This window comes from Sardina pilchardus, chromosome 2 (assembly GCF_963854185.1).
Source record: "Sardina pilchardus chromosome 2, fSarPil1.1, whole genome shotgun sequence".
Taxonomy (NCBI): domain Eukaryota; kingdom Metazoa; phylum Chordata; class Actinopteri; order Clupeiformes; family Clupeidae; genus Sardina; species Sardina pilchardus.
Window position 1 is genome coordinate 15,785,083 of NC_084995.1, and position 20,103 is coordinate 15,805,185.

The 20,103-nt window shown below is 39.9% G+C and overlaps 1 protein-coding gene across 2 annotated transcripts; it reads left to right on the forward strand.

Annotated features, from left to right (window-relative positions):
- The first annotated feature begins 3,042 nt into the window (after nt 1-3,042).
- On the forward strand, nt 3,043-17,676 carry rbpja (recombination signal binding protein for immunoglobulin kappa J region a). 2 transcript variants are annotated; one of them, XM_062520485.1, is made up of 11 exons: nt 3,043-3,135; nt 4,216-4,254; nt 4,367-4,462; nt 4,584-4,749; nt 4,836-5,010; nt 6,249-6,386; nt 6,552-6,664; nt 13,104-13,244; nt 13,988-14,143; nt 14,508-14,611; nt 15,288-17,676. In XM_062520485.1, exons 1-11 carry the CDS (start codon nt 3,116-3,118, stop codon nt 15,628-15,630), a joined length of 1,491 nt encoding a protein of 496 aa, XP_062376469.1. In that variant the 5' UTR covers nt 3,043-3,115; the 3' UTR covers nt 15,631-17,676. The 2 variants fall into 2 exon arrangements, with proteins under 2 accessions (XP_062376469.1, XP_062376468.1); XM_062520484.1 differs by lacking the exon at nt 3,043-3,135 and adding an exon at nt 3,184-3,895.
- The last annotated feature ends 2,427 nt before the right edge of the window (nt 17,677-20,103 follow it).

Sequence of the window (20,103 nt, forward strand, 5' to 3'; positions counted from 1 at the left end):
CCGGGACCTCCAAGTGTTAGTTTGTAAATCCCTCTTACAAATGCTAATTGGTGTATAGTTCAAATGTATTAATTTGAAAACACTGATTGGGAAAATATTAAGAAGAAAATTGTGATGATTTGCAAGGGGTTTGAATACTTTTGCGAGCTACTGTGTAAGAATAGATTCATTTCTACACATAATACATTTTATGTGATACATTGTGACATGTTTTCAGTGAAAAACAGCACATGCTGCTTTTTTGGTGAAGTTAATGAAGGAGGCCATTGATGTTTGCTAACTTTGGTCTTTGGTTTGGCACTCAGCTTAAAATTGTACCATGACGGAGGGACTTCTCCTGGAAAGCACTAATCAGACCTTTGACCAGATAAAGCTATAATGATTTAATAATGAGTACAGTTGTATCTTGAATGACAGACTGGCATGGACATAAAAGAGAGCAATAGCTGACAAGGAAAAAACTACACTTGCCACATTCACATGGACATATTTAATCGTACAAATGGAATCGGCTCAATCAGAATAAAACTGTCATATAACAGCTCAATCGAGATAAAAAAAAATACCTGATTCAATCAGAATTTTAATCGTAATGAAAAAGGTGGCGTAGTCCATTCCTATTTCGATGAAACAGCCATATACGGTCAATCAGACAGCCTGCTATATCTTCTCGAGAAACGGCTACTCGAAGATTCTAAAGTGCTTCAAGGCACCTGATCAGAACATATACGCACCCCATGTAAACAGGTCAAATTCAAGACTCTTTTCCTCAGTGGCTCCATGTCGGTGGAATGAGTTGCCCAGTATCTCTGTTCCTTTTGGGTCTTTCAAGAGGGATCTAAAGGCATATCTGTTCAACATGCACTGAGTTGATTAAACACTTGGATTCTGTTTTGTATATTATAATATTGTTTATTTTCATTTGGCCGTTGATTTAATTGACATTTATTATTGTTATTGCTTAATAGCCTTACCATGCCATTGTTATTGTTATTACAGTATATGAGTGGACATTATTGTTTATTATTGCTATTCTCCCTAATAGTCTGACCAACTTTTAAATTAACTATTGTTTTTATTTGCACTGTACGTTGCTTTGGACAAAAAGCATCTGCCAAATCCCGCAACTATAACCATAACCAACTTATTGGGCATCTATTCAGGCTTCATGACACCAACCTTGCTCCAGTGACGAAATCACACATGGCATGATGTATTCACAACACACCACATGATTGCACAATGTATTAACATGGCCACTTTTTTTGCAATGGAAGGGGCGGGATATGTGTAGACAACTGCCATATTGGCAAGACCCGCATTGTATGTTTTCAGTACTGAGTCTCCTCAATATAGTCTCCGTCTTAAGCCAAGATCAGGTATTGTGAAATCACTTGTGTAAGCGCACATGCAGGAATTTCTATAGCCAGACTTCTACATGCCTGACTGTCTAAAGCAAGTTCCACATAAGCCACAACTAAAAATGTTTTCAAGTGGTATTTTTTTTTAATCTTAACTAATGAAAAAAGAATATTAATAATATCTATACGAGTTATTGATATTTTCCACAACAAGATCAATCACAAGGTTTCAACAGGTGGAACAGGAACATTGCTCTGGTGAAACAGAATGAGAATTGAGTTTCAATCTCGGTTTTTGTTTTGCTTATCATTTTCAGTTCTTTCTTATTGATTCCATTCTATTCTAACCTTTTGGTTCCTAACCGCTGTAAACCTACCAAACATAAATGTACACTCTAAAAATGCTCTGATGTGATATTCTATCCATGTTGAACATGCCAATTGTTATTTGAAAACTAAAATACAACACATATTCAAATTGGTTTAATGAATATCTGTGTGTGATTTGTAGATTGGGGACCTATGGGATTATTCTACTGTGCACATGTTTTGGTCTTTGCAACTATTAACTATTTGTGTAGACTGTATGGTAAACGTAAAGCCCACCAAGACAATGGGTTTTAAAGCACAGATTACAGATCACAATCATGTAAACGTATGTGATATAGCTACTAATAAGAATGTGATCCATGTGAAAGGGAGGTCTGAGGTCAACATTTTTATCATGAAAAAAACAGTTTTGACTGACTGACTGATGACATTATTGTTGTGTCTGTCAATAAGGATTCGCCTAAGGCTCTTTTTCTGCTTATAGAAATCACAGTGTCAGAGCAGCTTTGAGTTAGTTGATATAAAAGAATGAAAGAAGAAGGTAATGCAGAGCAGAAAGAATCCAAAAGTTTGAAAAGCACACAATTGTGTCATCTAGTGGCAGCCAGGATAAAACCAGATAGAAGAAGAAGTAGGCTACACCCATGCCCATGTGTAGTAGGCTGACCGTAGACTCAGGAAACAAAATTAACCTTTTGGTTTGTCTATGATAGGCAAGTAAATGAAAAAATACTTTAAAAGGCCAGGCTTTATGAGAATTTTGAGAAAGAGTTCAATAAATGTCATATTGTGATATTTTATTGAAATGGGAATGGACAGACTTTTAGGGCTAGTGGGCCTACTTCAGTGGTAGCTCACACACAAGCTAGAACAGACTAGCCTATTGTTGTTTTTAATTTCTTTTTTCTCATTTACTGTATTGAGCTACCTCTACCAACATTGTGTTGTGTAGCCTAAAAGACAAAAAAAAAAATAGCCGACAATGATATGAGCATGCATTCAATTTAGGAACAATAGCCCTAATAATCAATCAATTAAAAAAAAAAAAAAAAAAAAAAAAAGCTGTTTTATGGTGGGTAACTTAACGGTCACTGCATTTTATCTGTGCATGGTCAGTGCATTTGAGCAAGGAGGTCCACTTCAGTTAAATGCTGTGGGAATTTGAGCTTTCATCTGTTTGTTTTCACACAAGGCCTACTGCGTCTTACCGCAATCTCGCGATGGGTTAGGGAGGAGTCCTGTGGTTACCTATCATGAGAGATTTCTTTTCTCGCGTGTTTTTGCAATTTTCCCACGCAAGTTTGCCCCCATCCTACACCCTTTGCCCCTCTCTCTCCCCTCCATGCTCCCCTCGACACTCAGTGCAACTGTTTGCTTTAGGGGGAATCTCGCGATCGTTGAAGTTTTCGGAGAGTTTATGGAAGATGGCGCCTGTTGTGACAGGGTAAGTAGTGAAATTCATAGCGAAGAGAAATTAAAGTATAAGTTAAAATAAATAAAAGTTGTGGCAGATTGTTACTTAAGATAAACCATTGCAGGCAATACCTTGTGTTCTCCAGGCGTGTTGGTTAACGCAGTGGAAACAGGATTCGGATACAACCGATTTTGCTAAAAACAACAATGAACAGCCTACTCCATGAATAAATTCGTGCAAGTTAGCCTGCTAAATAGTTAGCTTTCCAAGTTTCTCAGCAAGTTAGCTGGCCTGGCTAACTGTTACTACGATTTCTTCGAGCATTTTTTCACGAGTTTGCTCATACTTAGTATCAGTTTGCTAGCGTTACGCGTTTCCTCAACTAACGTTAATGTTAACAACCCTTTTCTTATTACAAGCAAATCTACTTCTTATATATAGCGTCACATAATTTGAATTGACAGAAATTTGCTATGATTGCATACTTCAACATATGAGTTATTCCAGTTTTGGTTGATAGCATTGGGCTAAGTGCCAGATAATATCAGTTTTATTAACACTCGGATGAAAGTGTATCGCTGACTAGATAGATGACTAAGATAATAGAGCAAGTGAAATATAGCTGTATAAGTTAGATTATTTTAAGTAACATGTATTAACCTTAGCTGGCAACAAAACAGACGTGTAACAGTTAAAGTTAAGGTTACCTTCCCCTACACGCTAACGTTAGCTGGCACCTAGTTAGCTTTCTATCGAGTTGGATGCCTTGGTCTGCTGGAAACCTAGCAATGTAACTATAATAAGTAACACAAAAATATAATTGCTGTTTTGCATTTTGCTTCTGGTGGACTGATCTTTGATAGCCTTTGATATTCCTGTTGGCTCTTTTTCTGCGTCTGTGTTTACGTTACTTCACGTGTTCATCATAAACATAATGATTGGGCAATTACTTGTAGTAGTTACCTGTAAATCTTCGATCTGATGTTTTCTAAAATGAATGGACTATTTGCTTATTTGACTTCATCACGATTAGATACACACATAGTTCAGTAACAATGACTTTGTCATGTGGTGTTACACAACTTCTTAACGCTAAGTGTCAATTTACAGGAAATTTGGGGAGTTACCTCAGCCAAAGCGTCTTACGAGGTAAGAGCGGTTTTCATCTTTTCATCCTGTTTGGATCACCTTGCTGCTCTTTTTTTTCTCTGTCAATTTCATGAATATATAGAAATAGCAGCTCTGTTACCTTTCTTAACAGGGAAGCAATGCGCAATTATTTGAAGGAGCGGGGTGATCAGACGGTGCTCATATTGCATGCTAAAGTTGCACAGAAATCATATGGAAACGAAAAAAGGTGCGTTTGTGAATTATCTTGTTGTTGCATAGATAATTGCATAATTATATGCTAGCAAACGTGTGATTTTTGTGCTCATGCATGGTTATGTTTGAGTATGTAATCGCACCTTCATGTCCAGGTTCTTCTGCCCGCCTCCGTGTGTGTACTTGATGGGTTGTGGCTGGAAGAAGAAGAAGGAGCTGATGGAGAGGGAGGGTTGCTCAGAACAGGAGTCACAGCCTTGTGCCTTTATTGGCATCGGCAACAGTGAGCAGGAGATGCAGCAACTCAACTTAGAGGGGAAGGTAAAACAAGTCTTTCTCATAGAGGAAGTAACATAATCCACAAATGTCACAAATACTGAACATATGTGTCTCAAACTTTCCAACAGAACTTCTGCACTGCAAAAACTCTGTATATATCGGACTCTGACAAGAGGAAACACTTTATGCTTTCGGTGAAAATGTTCTATGGGAACAGCGCGGATATTGGGGTTTTCCTCAGCAAGAGAATCAAGGTCATCTCCAAACCCTCAAAGAAGAAGCAGTCCCTGAAGAACGCAGACTGTAAGTAGGATCTTGGTCTCTACAGTGATTTCTGTCACATGTGCAACTTGCATCTGACCAGCATGATTGTGTTTTTCTATTTTGTTGTGCCTTTTGAGTAAAGAGCAGCCCATTGGTTAAATTGTGTCTTGTGTAATTTTGGTTTCTTCATGTTGTTACGATTGCCTACTTCATGCTTATGATCAGTTAAGGGAATTAGAAAAGCTGATGTTTGAATACATTGTATGTGTGTCAGGGTGTGACAAGTTTGTTTAGTATATGTAGATGGTAGACAGTAACTTTGTTGCGATAAGTCAGGTGAAAATGCAAAAGAGAAAAATGTAGCCTATAGAGTTTACAAATGATTTCCTTTAATGTCCTATTTCCATATCATTATAACCCGACTAACTTGCTAACTGCATACAACGAGCAAGTAGATACCCTGATGTCCTAGTTAGGGGAAAGCTTCTTGGAGCTCAACATCTCCAAGACCAAAGAGTTGTGTTGTGGGGGGAGGCAAGCAACATCCAATTTCCCCCACCCCACGTTGAATCACTGAGGCTAAATGGGCACGGAGAGGCCTTGTAGTATCTTTTGGACATTGAGAGTTTCCTGTCTTTCTCCCAAGACATGGACAAGAAGGCACAGCCACGCTTGCTCCTGCTCAGGAAACTCAGAGGCTTCATTGTCTGGAAGGACTTTGTATCAGCTGTCTAGAAGTCACGTATTGAATCAGTGCTTACTGTCAAAATCACAACTTGGTTTAATTTATCTTTAAGGAAGACTAACCACATCATAGCAGATTCCACCCATAAATCTTTCTTGTCATTATCATCATGGTCATCGCTATGAAGTCCCCCTGGCCAACCCCTACCTTTAATACCACTGCCACTCTATATGCGCTAGGCCAGTCTGCACACAAATAGTGTCATTAAAATCAGCATATTCTAGCTACCTTCATTTTGTTTTAAGAATACATCCTTTTGTGTCAGTTGTCTGCGTTGTTGTGTAATCGATGATTTTCTGCCATGACAGACCTTAAAGTTGTCTGAGTCTGTTTCTAAACATTCAAGCTAAAAATATTACCCAAATGAGCATCATTCTGATTGTTTAGACAACTTGACACGCTAAAACCTCCCAGTCCTTTGTTGTCACCACAGAGTGGGTTCAGGGGAAATTTGGTTTTCCACTGTGGTTTCCCCCTAAGTGCACCGTGCAGTTGTACTGTCTCACCTCTTCACCTTCTGCCCCCCATCCAGTGTGCATTGCGTCTGGGACCAAAGTAGCGCTGTTCAACCGCCTCCGCTCTCAAACAGTCAGCACACGTTACCTGCATGTGGAGGGAGGCAACTTCCATGCCAGCTCACAGCAGTGGGGAGCCTTCTACATCCACCTCTGTGAGTGAAAGTCTTTTCTCACACCTCACAAATGTCTTTGAATAAATATTTTGATCCTCCACAGACCCATATAGTCCCAATTTTCTATGTTTTCCTCCCTGATCAGCAATGAACATCAGCGTTTCCTTGTATTAACGTCCTTCATCTTCTGTGTCATCTGTGTAGTGGATGATGAAGAGTCCGAGGGGGAGGAGTTCACCGTGAGGGATGGCTACATCCACTATGGTCAGACGGTGAAGCTGGTGTGCTCAGTCACTGGCATGGCTTTACCGCGGCTGGTGGGTCTCTCTGCTCGAACACCAATACTTAACTCCTTCTAAAGGCTGATTTACGGTTCTGCGTCGACTCCACATTTTGTGAAAGTTATTGAGAAGTAAGAGCAGTATATTCCGACAACCTCATTAGTGTAACCATAATGTGCCAGCCAGCGACGGCATTGATTGGACACAACCGTAAATTGGGCTTAAAGACTACCACCTGTAAAATGTATTGAATTTTATGTAATGGCAAACAGAAGCAGTCTGTGGGGGGCGCTTTGGCACACCTGACTAGTGCTACGTTGCCCATACCACATACGGGTCCAAGTGGTACCAATTCCAATCATCACAAGTCTTTCTTGCTTGTTCATTTTTTACAAATATTCATTCATTATGAAAATGATTGGCTAACGATTCTATAAAAAGAAAGAAAAAAGAAAACTAGAAATGCAATTCCAAGGAATTACCAGTGCATGAAAATGCAAAAAAAAGGTAGATATGGTTACTAAGGTGTAGCTAGGGTAAACATGGTGGTTGCATCGTTTACAGAGAGTTGATAGTGTGAAGGTAGACAGTTTAAAGCTGAAACATTCCAGTTCTAACTTAACTAATGATTTCTATTCATGTTAAAATGTTGATTAGCTAACTTAGCTAATGATTTCTAGCAGTTGTGCTAAAAATGCTAATTATGTTAGCAATGCTAACTTTACTAACAATGCTAACCAGGTTGATTAGCTAACTTAACCGATGATTTCTAACAGTAATGCTAAAAATGCTAACTATGCTAACAATGCTAGATTTGCTAACAATGCTAACCAGGTTGATTAGCTAACTTAGTTGATGATTTTTTGCAGTTATGCTAAAAATGCTAGCTATGCTAACAAAGCTAACCATGCTAACTAGATAACTTGCTAGTGAGGACTTTTATTTTGAAACATTTGTTGCTAGGGTATCCATGGTGGCCACTATCAGGAAACAAGAAGTTTCTGCAGTATAATCATGTTGGTTGCTATGGAAACGGTCATAAGCGCTTAATTTTAATGGTTGCTATGTTGGTTGCTAGGTACATGGAGGTTTCATGTAGTTGACTGGAGGCATAGTTGATGATAACTGACAGTTGGAATGGTTGAACAGTTAAATAGTTGAGTAGTTTCAATGGTCAAATGATTTAATAGTGTATTATTGCAGTGAGGACTTTTATTTTGAAACAGTTGTGGACAGAGGAAACAGTTAACAGGATCTGTAGTCTTAATGAGATTGTATGCTTAAAGCCTGAGACAGAAGGTGCCTCTCATATAGCGTTTACGCGTCCTCTCTCGCTCCTCACTGATCTACATAAAGAATGATGGAGCGGCAACAATGGGATAGTCTAGCCCTTCTTCTATCTTTCTTTATGTAGATCATTGAGGATCGAGGAGCGAGGGAGGACATATAAACGCTGCTTGAGAGGGACCCACAGTAAATACTTTAAAAGTTGTATGTAGATAGTCTAATTATTGTTGATAGACAGAATGTTTAATGGATGTTGATAGGCAGATTGTTTAATAGATATTGATTGACAGTTTAATGGTGGATGAGTGAATGGTCTGAAGAAGATGAATGGATAGAAGGTTGGATGGAATGTGCCTTATATTCTTGTTAAGAGAGACACTGATACAGCTCTCTGAGAGTAGTTGACACAGGTGTAATCAATTTAACTGGCTAGTCTTAAGAGAGCCAGAGTGTACTCTTAAAGCCTGAGACAGAGTAAATAATTAAAAAGTTGAATGTAGATAGTCTAATTAATGTTGATAGAGAGTTTAATGGATGTTGATAGACAGATTGTTTAATAGCTGTTGATAGACAGTTTAATGGGTGGATGAGTGAATGGTCTGAAGAAGATGAATGGATAGAATGTTGGATGGAATGTGCCTTATATTCTTGTAGAGTGGAGAGACACAGCTCTCTACTGAGAGTAGTGGATACAGATACAGGTGTAATCAATTTAACTGGCTAGTCTTAAGAGAGCCAGAGTGTTTGCTTATGCCTGAGACAGAGTAAGTTGTTTAAAAGTTGAATGTAGAGCGTCTAATTGATGTTGATAGGGAGACTGTTTAGAATGGGTGGATGAGTGAATGGTTTGAAGAAGATGAATGGATATAAAGTTGGATGGAATTAGGAGGACTTATTTTGATACTGTTGTGCGCAGAGGATACAGGGGAACAGAATATGTAGTCTTCAGAGAGATTGAGAGAAACTGACAGTTGGTGCCCAGGTGGCCGGCCACCTGGCGTAAGATTCTAATTGCTGCCGTGATGTCATAATGAGCAATGTTAAGTCTATGGGGGAAATTGTAATAGTTTTTAACTAATAGTTTAAAAAGTATAAAAGTTACAAAGTTGAAAAATACAAAGCAGGCATGGCATAAGCAAGACCTACGCAACAACGTTTGAATGAAGTTTCTACGTTAAACAGTTGAAGCTGAATTGGCTGCGTTAGAAGAAGAAGTTTAACTAGAAATGCAATTCCAAGGAATTACCAGTGCATGAAAATGCAAAAATAGATAGATAATGTAGATATGGCTACTAAGGTGTAGCTAGGGTAAACATGGTGGTTGCATAGTTTACAGAGAGTTGATAGTGTGAAGGTAGACAGTTTAAAGATGAAACATTCCAGCTCTAACTTAACTAATGATTTATATTCATGTTAAAATGTTGATTAGCTAACTTAGGTAATGATTTCTAGCAGTTACGCTAAAAATGCTAATTATGTTAGCAATGCTAACTTTATTAACAATGCTAACCAGGTTGATTAGCTAACTTAACCAATGATTTCTAGCAGTAATGCTAAAAATGCTAACTATGCTAACAATGCTAAATTTGCTAATAATGCTAACCAGGTTGATTAGCTAACTTAGTTGATGATTTTTTGCAGTTATGCTAAAAATGCTACCTATGCTAACAATGCTAACTATGCTAACCATGCTAACTAGCTAACTTGCTAGTGAGGACTTTTATTTTGAAACATTTGTTGCTAGGGTATCCATGGTGGCCACTATCAAGAAACAAGAAGTTACTGCAGTATAATCATGTTGGTTGCTATGGAAACGGTAATAAACACTTAATTTTAATGGTTGCTATGTTGGTTGCTAGGTACATGGAGGTTTCATGTAGTTGACTGGAGGCATAGTGGATGATAACTGACAGTTGGAATGGTTGAAGAGTTCAATAGTTGAGTAGTTTCAATGGTTAAATGATTTAATAGTGTATTATTGCATTGAGGACTTTTATTTTGAAACAGTTGTGGACAGAGGAAACAGTTTAACAGGATATGTGTAGTCTTCTGAGAGACTGTATGCTTAAAGCCAGAGAAACTGACAGTTGGTGCCCAGGTGGCCGGCCACCTGGCGTAAGATTCTAATTGCTGCCGTGATGTCATAATGAGCAATGTTAAGTCTATGGGGGAAATTGTAATAGTTTTTAACTCATAGTTTAAAAAGTATAAAAGTTACAAAGTTGAAAAATACAAAGCAGGCATGGCATAAGCAAGACCTACGCAACAACGTTTGAATGAAGTTTCTACGTAAAACGGTTGAAGCTGAATTGCGTGCGTTAGAAGAAGAATAATAACTAGAAATGCAATTCCAAGGAATTACCAGTGCATGAAAATGCAAAAATAGATAGATAATGTAGATATGGTTACTAAGGTGTAGCTAGGGTAAACATAGTGGTTGCATAGTTTACAGAGAGTTGATAGTGTGAAGGTAGACGTTTTAAAGATGAAACGTTCCAGTTCTAACTTAACTAATGATTTCTATTCATGTTAAAATGTTGATTAGCTAACTTAGCTAATGATTTCTAGCAGTTACGCTAAAAATGCTTATTATGCTAGCAATGCTAACTTTACTAACAATGCTAACCAGGTTGATTAGGTAACTTAACCGATGATTTCTAGCAGTAATGCTAAAAATGCTAACTATGCTAACAATGCTAACCAGGTTGATTAGCTAACTTAGTTGATGATTTTTTGCAGTTATACTAAAAATGCTAACTATGTTAACAATGCTAACCATGCTAACTAGCTAACTTGCTAGTGAGGACTTTTATTTTGAAACATTTGTTGCTAGGGTATCCATGGTGGCCACTATCAGGAAACAAGAAGTTACTGCAGTATAATCATGTTGGTTGCTATGGAAACGGTCATAAACACTTAATTTTAATGGTTGCTATGTTGGTTGCTAGGTACATGGAGGTTTCATGTAGTTGACTGGAGGCATAGTGGATGATAACTGACAGTTGGAATGGTTGAACAGTTCAATAGTTGAGTAGTTTCAATGGTTAAATGATTTAATAGTGTATTATTGCAGTGAGGACCTTTATTTTGAAACAGTTGTGGACAGAGGACGTAGTGAAACAGGATCTGTAGTCTTAATGAGATTGTATGCTTAAAGCCTGAGACAGAAGGTGCCTCTCATATAGCGTTTACGCGTCCTCTCTCGCTCCTCACTGATCTACATAAAGAATGATGGAGCGGCAACAATGGGATAGTCTAGCCCTTCTTCTATCTTTCTTTATGTAGATCATTGAGGATCGAGGAGCGAGGGAGGACATATAAACGCTGCTTGAGAGGGACCCACAGTAAATACTTTAAAAGTTGTATGTAGATAGTCTAATTAATGTTGATAGGCAGATTGTTTAATAGATATTGATTGACAGTTTAATGGGTGGATGAGTGAATGGTCTGAAGAAGATGAATGGATAGAAGGTTGGATGGAATGTGCCTTATATTCTTGTTAAGAGAGACACTGATACAGCTCTCTGAGAGTAGTTGACACAGGTGTAATCAATGTAACTGGCTAGTCTTAAGAGAACCAGAGTACTCTTAAAGCCTGAGACAGAGTAAATAATTTAAAAGTTGAATGTAGATAGTCTAATTAATGTTGATAGACAGAGAGTTTAATGGATGTTGATAGACAGATTGTTTAATAGATGTTGATAGACAGTTTAATGGGTGGATGAGTGAATGGTCTGAAGAAGATGAATGGATAGAATGTTGGATGGAATGTGCCTTATATTCTTGTAGAATGGAGAGACACAGCTCTCTACTGAGAGTAGTGGATACAGATACAGGTGTAATCAATTTAACTGGCTAGTCTTAAGAGAGCCAGCCTGAGACAGAGTAGATTGTTTAAAAGTTGAATGTAGAGCGTCTAATTGATGTTGATAGGCAGACTGTTTAGAATGGGTGGATGAGTGAATGGTTTGAAGAAGATGAATGGATATAAAGTTGAATGGAATTAGGAGGACTTTTGATACTGTTGTGCGCAGAGGATACAGGGGAACAGAATATGTAGTCTTCAGAGAGATTGTAAAGCCTGAGAGAAACTGACAGTTGGTGCCCAGGTGGCCGGCCACCTGGCGTAAGATTCTAATTGCTGCCGTGATGTCATAATGAGCAATGTTAAGTCTATGGGGGAAATTGTAATAGTTTTTAACTAATTGTTTAAAAAGTATAAAAGTTACAAAGTTGAAAAATACAAAGCCCACATCGCGTAAGTAAGACCTACGCGACAAAATTTGAATGGAGTTTCTACGTTAAGCGGTTGAAGCTGAATTGCGTGCGTTAGAAGAAGAATAATAAGAAGAAGCAGAAGACCGAGGAAGAACAGTACAGTGCATTTTCATGCACTGTAATAAGAAGAAGAAGAAGAAGACCGAGGAAGAACAGTACAGTGCATTTTCATGCACTGTAATAATAAGAAGACTTGGAATAACAGTATAGTGCATTTTCATGCACTATAATTATGCCAATGCAAAAGGTTTGTCATTTACCATACCATGGATGTCCATGTCCATAGGGCTGCTTGATTATAGATTTTTTTTTAATCATGATTGCTTCAATAATTAAATCACGATTACTTAAAATGATAACTGATCGACTGGAAAAATCCTTGCCTGACTCCGCCTGTCTACGCTTTTCCGCTCAATTCCATTTCCCTTCAGTTCTCCGTCTGGGATACCTTGATCCACTTTTGTTTACTCCGGCTAGTGCGCCGCCGCCCAATCAGCGAACAGAGGGCGTTCCCGAGAGCGATTACATTTAAGTTTCAAGCTTATCGTTATCGCTGTGTCCCCCGTGGTTAACATACGCCATTACCAAACGTTAGTGATTGAACTCCAATGATTGCAAACTTCAGACAAGCATCCACCAACCAGGAAATATGCATTTGCGAATGGATCTAGGCCAGACTCTGGTCTCCAGAGAGTCTGGTCTCCAGGATGGAACAATTCTGCATTTATATGAGAATTTTCTTATTAACAGTTTATGTTCAAAATGCAAAACTTTTTTTTTTTTTTTTTAATCATTTAAAGCCCAAATTGTGTTTGAAATTAATTGTATTAATTGCATAGCCCGACTGTCACTGCTGCCCTATTAAAGAGCAGTCCTGTTTCTAACTTGCGTGGCATGGATGTGTCCTCAGGTTATCCGTAAAGTGGACAAACAGACGGCCCTGATGGACGCGGACGACCCAGTGTCGCAGCTGCATAAGTGTGCTTTCTACCTGAAGGACACCGAGAGGATGTACCTGTGTCTTTCCCAGGAGCGCATCATTCAGTTCCAGGTCCGCACACCTTTTTTTCCCGCGCCACCTTTTCACAAATGTTTCCAAGGACTTTAGACCAATTGTTTTCTGAATGAAGGAATGCCTGCCTTTATTGTCTTTGCATTTCAGTAGAAGAATTGATCGAGCCACTCTAGTAAGGTGTATCCTCACACACACACACACACACACAGATGTATAAAAACTCATCTCACAACACATTCATTGCACACACACAAACACACACACACACACACACACACACACACATTCACACACACACACACACACACACACACACACACACACACACACACACACACACACTTACCAAATGCTATGAACAGCTCGTCCTGTGGAAGGAAGAGTTTCCAGATTATAGTTTTCTGTCATTATTTCTGTCACATGAAGTCTCTAGATCTTGTGACGCTGTTCATATACTAAAAACATACTGTGGGTTTCAGCGCAAAAGTCGCTACAACCCTTGTGGCCAGAAATGTGTCCAGACCAGAATGCAATATTTCATTGTTCTTATTCTCTGTGACCAAGTCAGGCTTCTCAAACCACTTTTAAACATCCAGATTGGTGCATTAAGAGCCAGACTTGTGCATTTTATCGATATGAACAATGAGTGAGTGTGAAATTATAATCTCTTTGTGTCTGATTTGTGATATTAGTAGAGCACATTACTCTGGTGCCTGGCCTTAAGCCCACTTTAAACCATGACCTATGGCATCCTTCTAAAGCTGTCCGTCCTTTTTCAGGCAACCCCTTGCCCCAAAGAGACAAACAAAGAAATGATCAACGATGGAGCGTCATGGACAATCATCAGCACAGACAAAGCCGAGTACACCTTCTATGAAGGCATGGGCCCCGTGCCTACATCAGTGACCCCCGTGCCTGTGGTGGAGAGCCTACAGGTAGGCGCCTCTGCTCATAGGCTTTCTTGGTGTATGGTTATAATCGAGGGTGTTAGAGTCTTGTGTTTGTTTAACATTATTCAGAGTCTGGTGTTTGTTTTAACATTTTTTTTTTTAGAGTCTAATGTTTGTTTAACATTATTCAGTCTGGTGTTTGTTTAGTACTATTTAGAATGTATTGTTTGTTTAACATTATTAAGAATCTAATATTAGTGCTGTGTGTGTGTGTGTGTGTGTGTGTGTGTGTGTGTGTGTGTGTGTGTGTGTGTGTGTGTGTGTGTGTGTGTGTGTGTGTGTGTGTGTGTGTGTGTGTGTGTGTGTGTGTGTCAGTTACTAATGGTAGTGTAATATGAATCTTTTGCAGCTGAATGGCGGGGGAGATGTTGCCATGCTAGAGCTGACGGGTCAGAACTTCACCCCCCACCTGCGTGTGTGGTTTGGGGACGTTGAGGCTGACACTATGTACAGGTGAGTGATGTGCTCACCTGTGTTCTTTGAGCTGCGTGTGTGACTCATTGAGCTGGAGAGTCTTACCAGGGATCCCACATCAGGTCATGGAATTTCTGGAATATCATGGAATACCATGTCCATGTCTATATCAGACATGGAAAGCCAGGGAATTTGATCATGCATGGGACAAAGTCATGGAATAACCGGAAATGTGGTTATTACATTATTTCCGATGTCAAATATAATTCCACTCAGAATTGGTGTGTATTTGGTTCTTAGGTTATTTACTGCTTGCTTGAATAGTTGTGATTAGTCCATCTTGTGATTAGTCCAATCTCCTGCTCTGAAAAAAGTGAAAGATTCTTGAACACTACGCGACTGTTTCAAATTCTTTGGTGGGAATATTGTACCCTTCATTATATAGTAGATTTTTGTCAGGGAAAGTCAGAGAAAAGTCATGGAACTTTACATGTCACTCAAGAGTGGGAACACTCCTTACTGCTGTTCCATACTAACCTGTACAACATTCACGCCACCATGGCTCACTCTGCTCTTGGTACACAATGTCATGACTCACAAACACAACAAAATCCTCCATCTTACAGTTGTATTGTCTACCAATCACCAGTCTAATAGGCCCATAGCTTCTCTTTAAGTTGCTTGTTAAGTGATTTTGTTCTCCCGGTCTCCCCAGGTGTGGCGAGAGTGTGCTTTGCGTAGTGCCTGACATCTCTGCGTTCCGCGAGGGCTGGCGGTGGGTGCGGCAGCCGGTCCAGGTGCCTGTGACGCTGGTGCGCAACGACGGCATCATCTACTCCACGGCTCTGACCTTCACCTACACGCCCGAGCCGGGCCCTCGGCCCCACTGCGGCGCCGCCGGGGCCATCCTGAGGACCTCGTCTTCCTCACCCTCCTCTTCCTCCTCGTCATCTTCCTCATCCACAGCAGGCCTTATGCTGCCCTCCAGTACAGACAGCCAGGCAGGCTTCGGCACGGGCAGTGTCTCCTCGTCCTCCTCGGCTATGTCTGTGTCCTAACGCTTGCGCTGGAGAGCTGTGTGTGTGTGTGTGTGTGTGTGTGTGTGTGTGGGAGGGGGGGTGTATGTATGTAAATGTGTGTGCGCACTAATGGGAGAGGCAAGGGGGACGCATTTATCAAAACATCATAACATCAAAACTGAAAAAAAAACCTGAGAGCTTTCAGCCTCCACCTCAAACGGTTTCATCACACAAGGCCTTAAGACATACCTACTTGATGCTGAGAGCTCTGAACAGACTGTATTTCTAGTCAGAGGTCTGGAACTGGTGATGCAAGAGGTGCCCTGAGAACTGTTAAAGAGAAACAGATTTTTATGGACCAAGCAATACTATTGTTATTATTGTTGTTATTTTTATTGATATTATTATATATTTTATAAGCTTTAGCTAAGGTACATTTTCATCCATCCTCTGTTTTTTTATAACCAGTAGTAATACTTTGTTACCATTTTTTTTGTTTGTTGCATTTTTATAATATCGGTCGGGACCTTGACCTCAGAAGGCTTCATAGCAGAATGGGACATTGGTTTCAGCTGCCTGCATTCGTTTAGGCGAGACGGCCCAGTCCCTTTGGCCTTTTTGCCAGATCTTTTTATTTTTATTTTTTTTTTATTTTTACAGCGTGTACATTTTTTTCCCACTGGTTTTGTTTGAAACCGGGATGTTCTTAATGTGCATTAAGGATGTGAGGGCCCGTGGTTCCTGTCCTGTGTGTTTGAAAACATGAAGTCTCGACACATGAAAGCTTTAACAGTTGCTGTAGATCCTTGGACAGACAAACGATTGATTTGTAAAACACAAACTGTTGGCTTCTTGACCACATCCAGTCTGTTATATCACGTGTGCCTTTTAGGACTGTTATGGCGGGAAGTCAAGACTTAAATGATATATACAGGTGTCAGTAGGTCGTAGGTGTCAGTTAAGACGTTAATCTTTATGACTCAGATACTCAAATCAACCACTACGTCCAGTATATATACAACTAATTTCTACCCCAGGGGTAGTGTATTCATATTGGGGTGTACACTACAATTTGTGCCCTATCAAACATACAGTGAGTGACCCTATCAAATGTATTGTGTGCTTTCTGAAGAGGCGTGCACTTATTTGACTGCCTTAGTTCAAAATGCCCTTGTCATGACTTCCTCGGCCGTGTACGTAATGCGTGGAGAAGAAACCTTGGTGACAGGACAGTTTCTTACGTTTTGTATTCCGTGTTGTTGACCAGTTCCGGTTCTGGTATCCTTACACACATACAAATATGCCAGTATGCTGTGCACATGTATGCTCATTCTACAGGTCAAATTTTAAGTGTCAGTATTTTTCTTCCAAAGGGCTCACCCTATGTTGTTCTATCTGTTTGATAAGCACATATCTGAAATGTCTCTATTGGACGTTTCTCTAGGAGGCCTGTATCAAAAATATATTGTAGGTCTTAAGAGTTACTTTAGGTATTGTGTGCCTAGATGGGTGGAAAATTAATTTTCTTAACCAGTATCAACCAGTTTTGTTATCAAATTATGTATTGTATTGATGCTCACAGTTCCCTGTTTAATCAGAAGATCTAGTCCACATGTTCATAACTGTTTCACATGTTCCAACCCTGCCAAGTTCTAGCTTTGAATGAACGAGATGCATATGTGACTACAGCATTGGTGCCTCTCTCCTTTTTTGCCTTCTGTGGCTGTATTTCTTGGACTGTAACCTCAGTGCCCAATCGTGAAGAAATCCCTGTTCTGTTTCTGAGACATATTTCTTACCTTTCCCACACAAAAATAATACTAAAAAAATTAAATGTACTTGTACAAATCATCACCTTCAACGAAAGAAAGAAAATGAGTCTTGGGCAGCCATTACAGCTCATAGTGCCTTGGAATGACAAGGTTTTGCCAAATTCTTGCGAGCCCTGGAATTTACCCTCAGACAGCTGCGGGGTGCTGGTGTATTTTTGCCTTTGTCAACAATAATAATGGTGCTTTTTGAAGATGTTAAAGGGCCAGTCTGTCACTATGGGAATGGATCACTAAATACTGTAAAAATAAGAAAAATGTGAGAAATACTGCCTTGTGTGTGCTTTCTTGAATGTGATTGATTGAAATGTTTATTGCCCCCTGGCCTAGGGTATCAGTAGATGCTACTTAAGATTGTTACCATCTCTTACATTAATGGGTACACTAAACACACCACTACAACATGTAGAGAGCAGTAGCGCTCTTGACAATCTAATACTGAGTTGGTTCATGTGTTTCAAGTGTTCAGGCTTCAAGTGTTCTGGATGACATCTGTAAAGAGGCACTTGTGTCAAAGAGTATAGACGTACCTCTATACTCTATACTCTTGTCATTCGTGTCCTCAAATACTGTGTAATCTTTTTTTAATAATAGGCTAATTAAATGGATTGAGGCAGTGGGAGGAGTGGTTCCCTCCTGATGAGACTGGTGCTGATTAGCTGGTTGGCATCATACCCAGTTAGAGGACGATAAGCCTGAACTTAGTGAAGTAAGGTGAGGTCGGGGCCAGGCACCATGCATGCAACAGCATTCAGGACCCATTATTTAACCCCTCATTCACTAGTCATTACTGTACCAGATGGAGAGAGGAAACAAAGGCTCGAGTGAGGTTTGTGAGACCTGAAGCATGCTGAGTCTGGTGGATGCCTGACACCCCTGTCCGTAGTGGAGCACCGCTGGTTTCACTTCTTCAGCAGCAGGCGGGAGAAACTGGGTAGCTAGCTGGGCAGTGAAGAGGAATGTCCTGCCTACACTGTAAAAAAAAAATCAGTAAAAAAAAGGCATGGCAGCAAAAGTTGCCAACCAATACCATACAAGGAATTGCCGTAAAGTAATGGCTTTCCCCCGTGTATATTGACCGTCATTTTATGGCCAAATTGCAGTAAAATCCCAATGAAATTGTGTGAATTTACTACAATTGGCCGTGAAATTAGAGTCAATTGTCAACTGTTAAAGAGAAACAGATTTTTATGGACCAAGCAATACTATTGTTATTATTGTTGTTATTTTTATTGATATTATTATATATTTTATAAGCTTTAGCTAAGGTACATTTTCATCCATCCTCTTTTTTATAACCAGTAGTAATACTTTGTTACCATTTTTTTTTTGTTGTTGCATTTTTATAATATCGGTCGGGACCTTGACCTCAGAAGGCTTCATAGCAGAATGGGAATCACCTAATCACCTAAATCCCAATGAAATTGTGTGAATTTACTACAATTGGCTGTGAAATTAGAGTCAATATACACAGGCTTCATTAGCAGCAGGCGGGAGCAACTGGGTAGCTAGCTGGGCAGTGAAGAGGAATGTCCAGCCTATAGCTCTTAAATCGCTCCTGGCGGGTTCTTCTGTCTGGCTTTTCTTGGTATGCCCATGACCTATGAATCGAGTGCCGACTGGGTCACTCAGAGGTCGTAGCTGTGGCGTGGACCTCACTCCTCACTAGCCCACTCTGGTGTTGGCATGCTTCCACCTGTGTCAGTGGGTTACCAACTGTTGTTTGGTTTTGTTGAGTTTGTAGTGACACCTGTGGTGTGTGGGTCAGTGGCACTACTCTCCAGCTGAGGGGGTCAATGATCAAAGGGGATATATACTCTTGCAGACACTCTGCCAGTTGTATGCTCCTTCTCAAACTATGATCTTAAAAGGAACCCATACTGAAGCTGTACGACAGATACACAGAGACCAGGCCTCAGAACAATGCTAATGACACAATTGCGGCTGTGAATTATGCCTAAAAATGTGTGAGTGACAAATAAATGAAGAGAAGGGAAACTGAAAAATAATGTTTATGTTTATAAATAAGTTCACAAGCACCCAACAAGGTGATAATGACTATGCTCTCATAGGAAATGCCTTCAGTACTATGCAAGGTGATGACAGAACTGACCCATTTTTAAACTTGAAAAAGTGATTGCTTCTAATGCCACAATGGTCAATGGTCATATTTCCTATATGGAACAATTTGAAAGGGCACCAGCTCAGATGTTCAGTATGAAAACTTTTGTTATACTGTATATGTCTGCTTTTCTCTCTTTTTTAATCAGCTCCTTTTCTCAATGTTTGGTGTTCTCCGGAATCTGTTTCTCAGGATCTTGTGCACATCTTTCTCGAGTGACTAGATCATTGTGGAGCTGTATCTTTAAGACATCAATGTGCATATTTCCTCTGGCCTATTACAGCTAGTGCTGCAGGCAGCTGACAGTCAGCCTACCATAACTACATATTAAAGCCATATTAAAGGGTGAGGTCATTGTTAGGATATCAAAGTTGGAGGGACACTGATGGCTCAACAACTGTAATTCTGTGTGTCTCCAGCAGGGTGAGCCGAAGGGGACCCCCCTCTACTGCACTGAGAGACACGATTACAGCAGATGCGAGCCATCAATCCGCCAGCCAGTTGAGGCTTGATCCTAGAGCTCAGCTGTCATCATGATAGAGAAGTCAAGGTTGTCATAGA

Bases quoted from the DNA above. Each gene is read 5' to 3' on its own strand.
- rbpja (XM_062520484.1), top strand. From the start codon at position 3,867: ATGCCTTGGTCTGCTGGAAACCTAGCAAT. The intron at 4,463-4,583 runs GTGCGTTTGTGA...CTTCATGTCCAG, and splicing joins TCATATGGAAACGAAAAAAG to GTTCTTCTGCCCGCCTCCGT. The intron at 13,245-13,987 runs GTCCGCACACCT...GTCCTTTTTCAG, and splicing joins AGCGCATCATTCAGTTCCAG to GCAACCCCTTGCCCCAAAGA.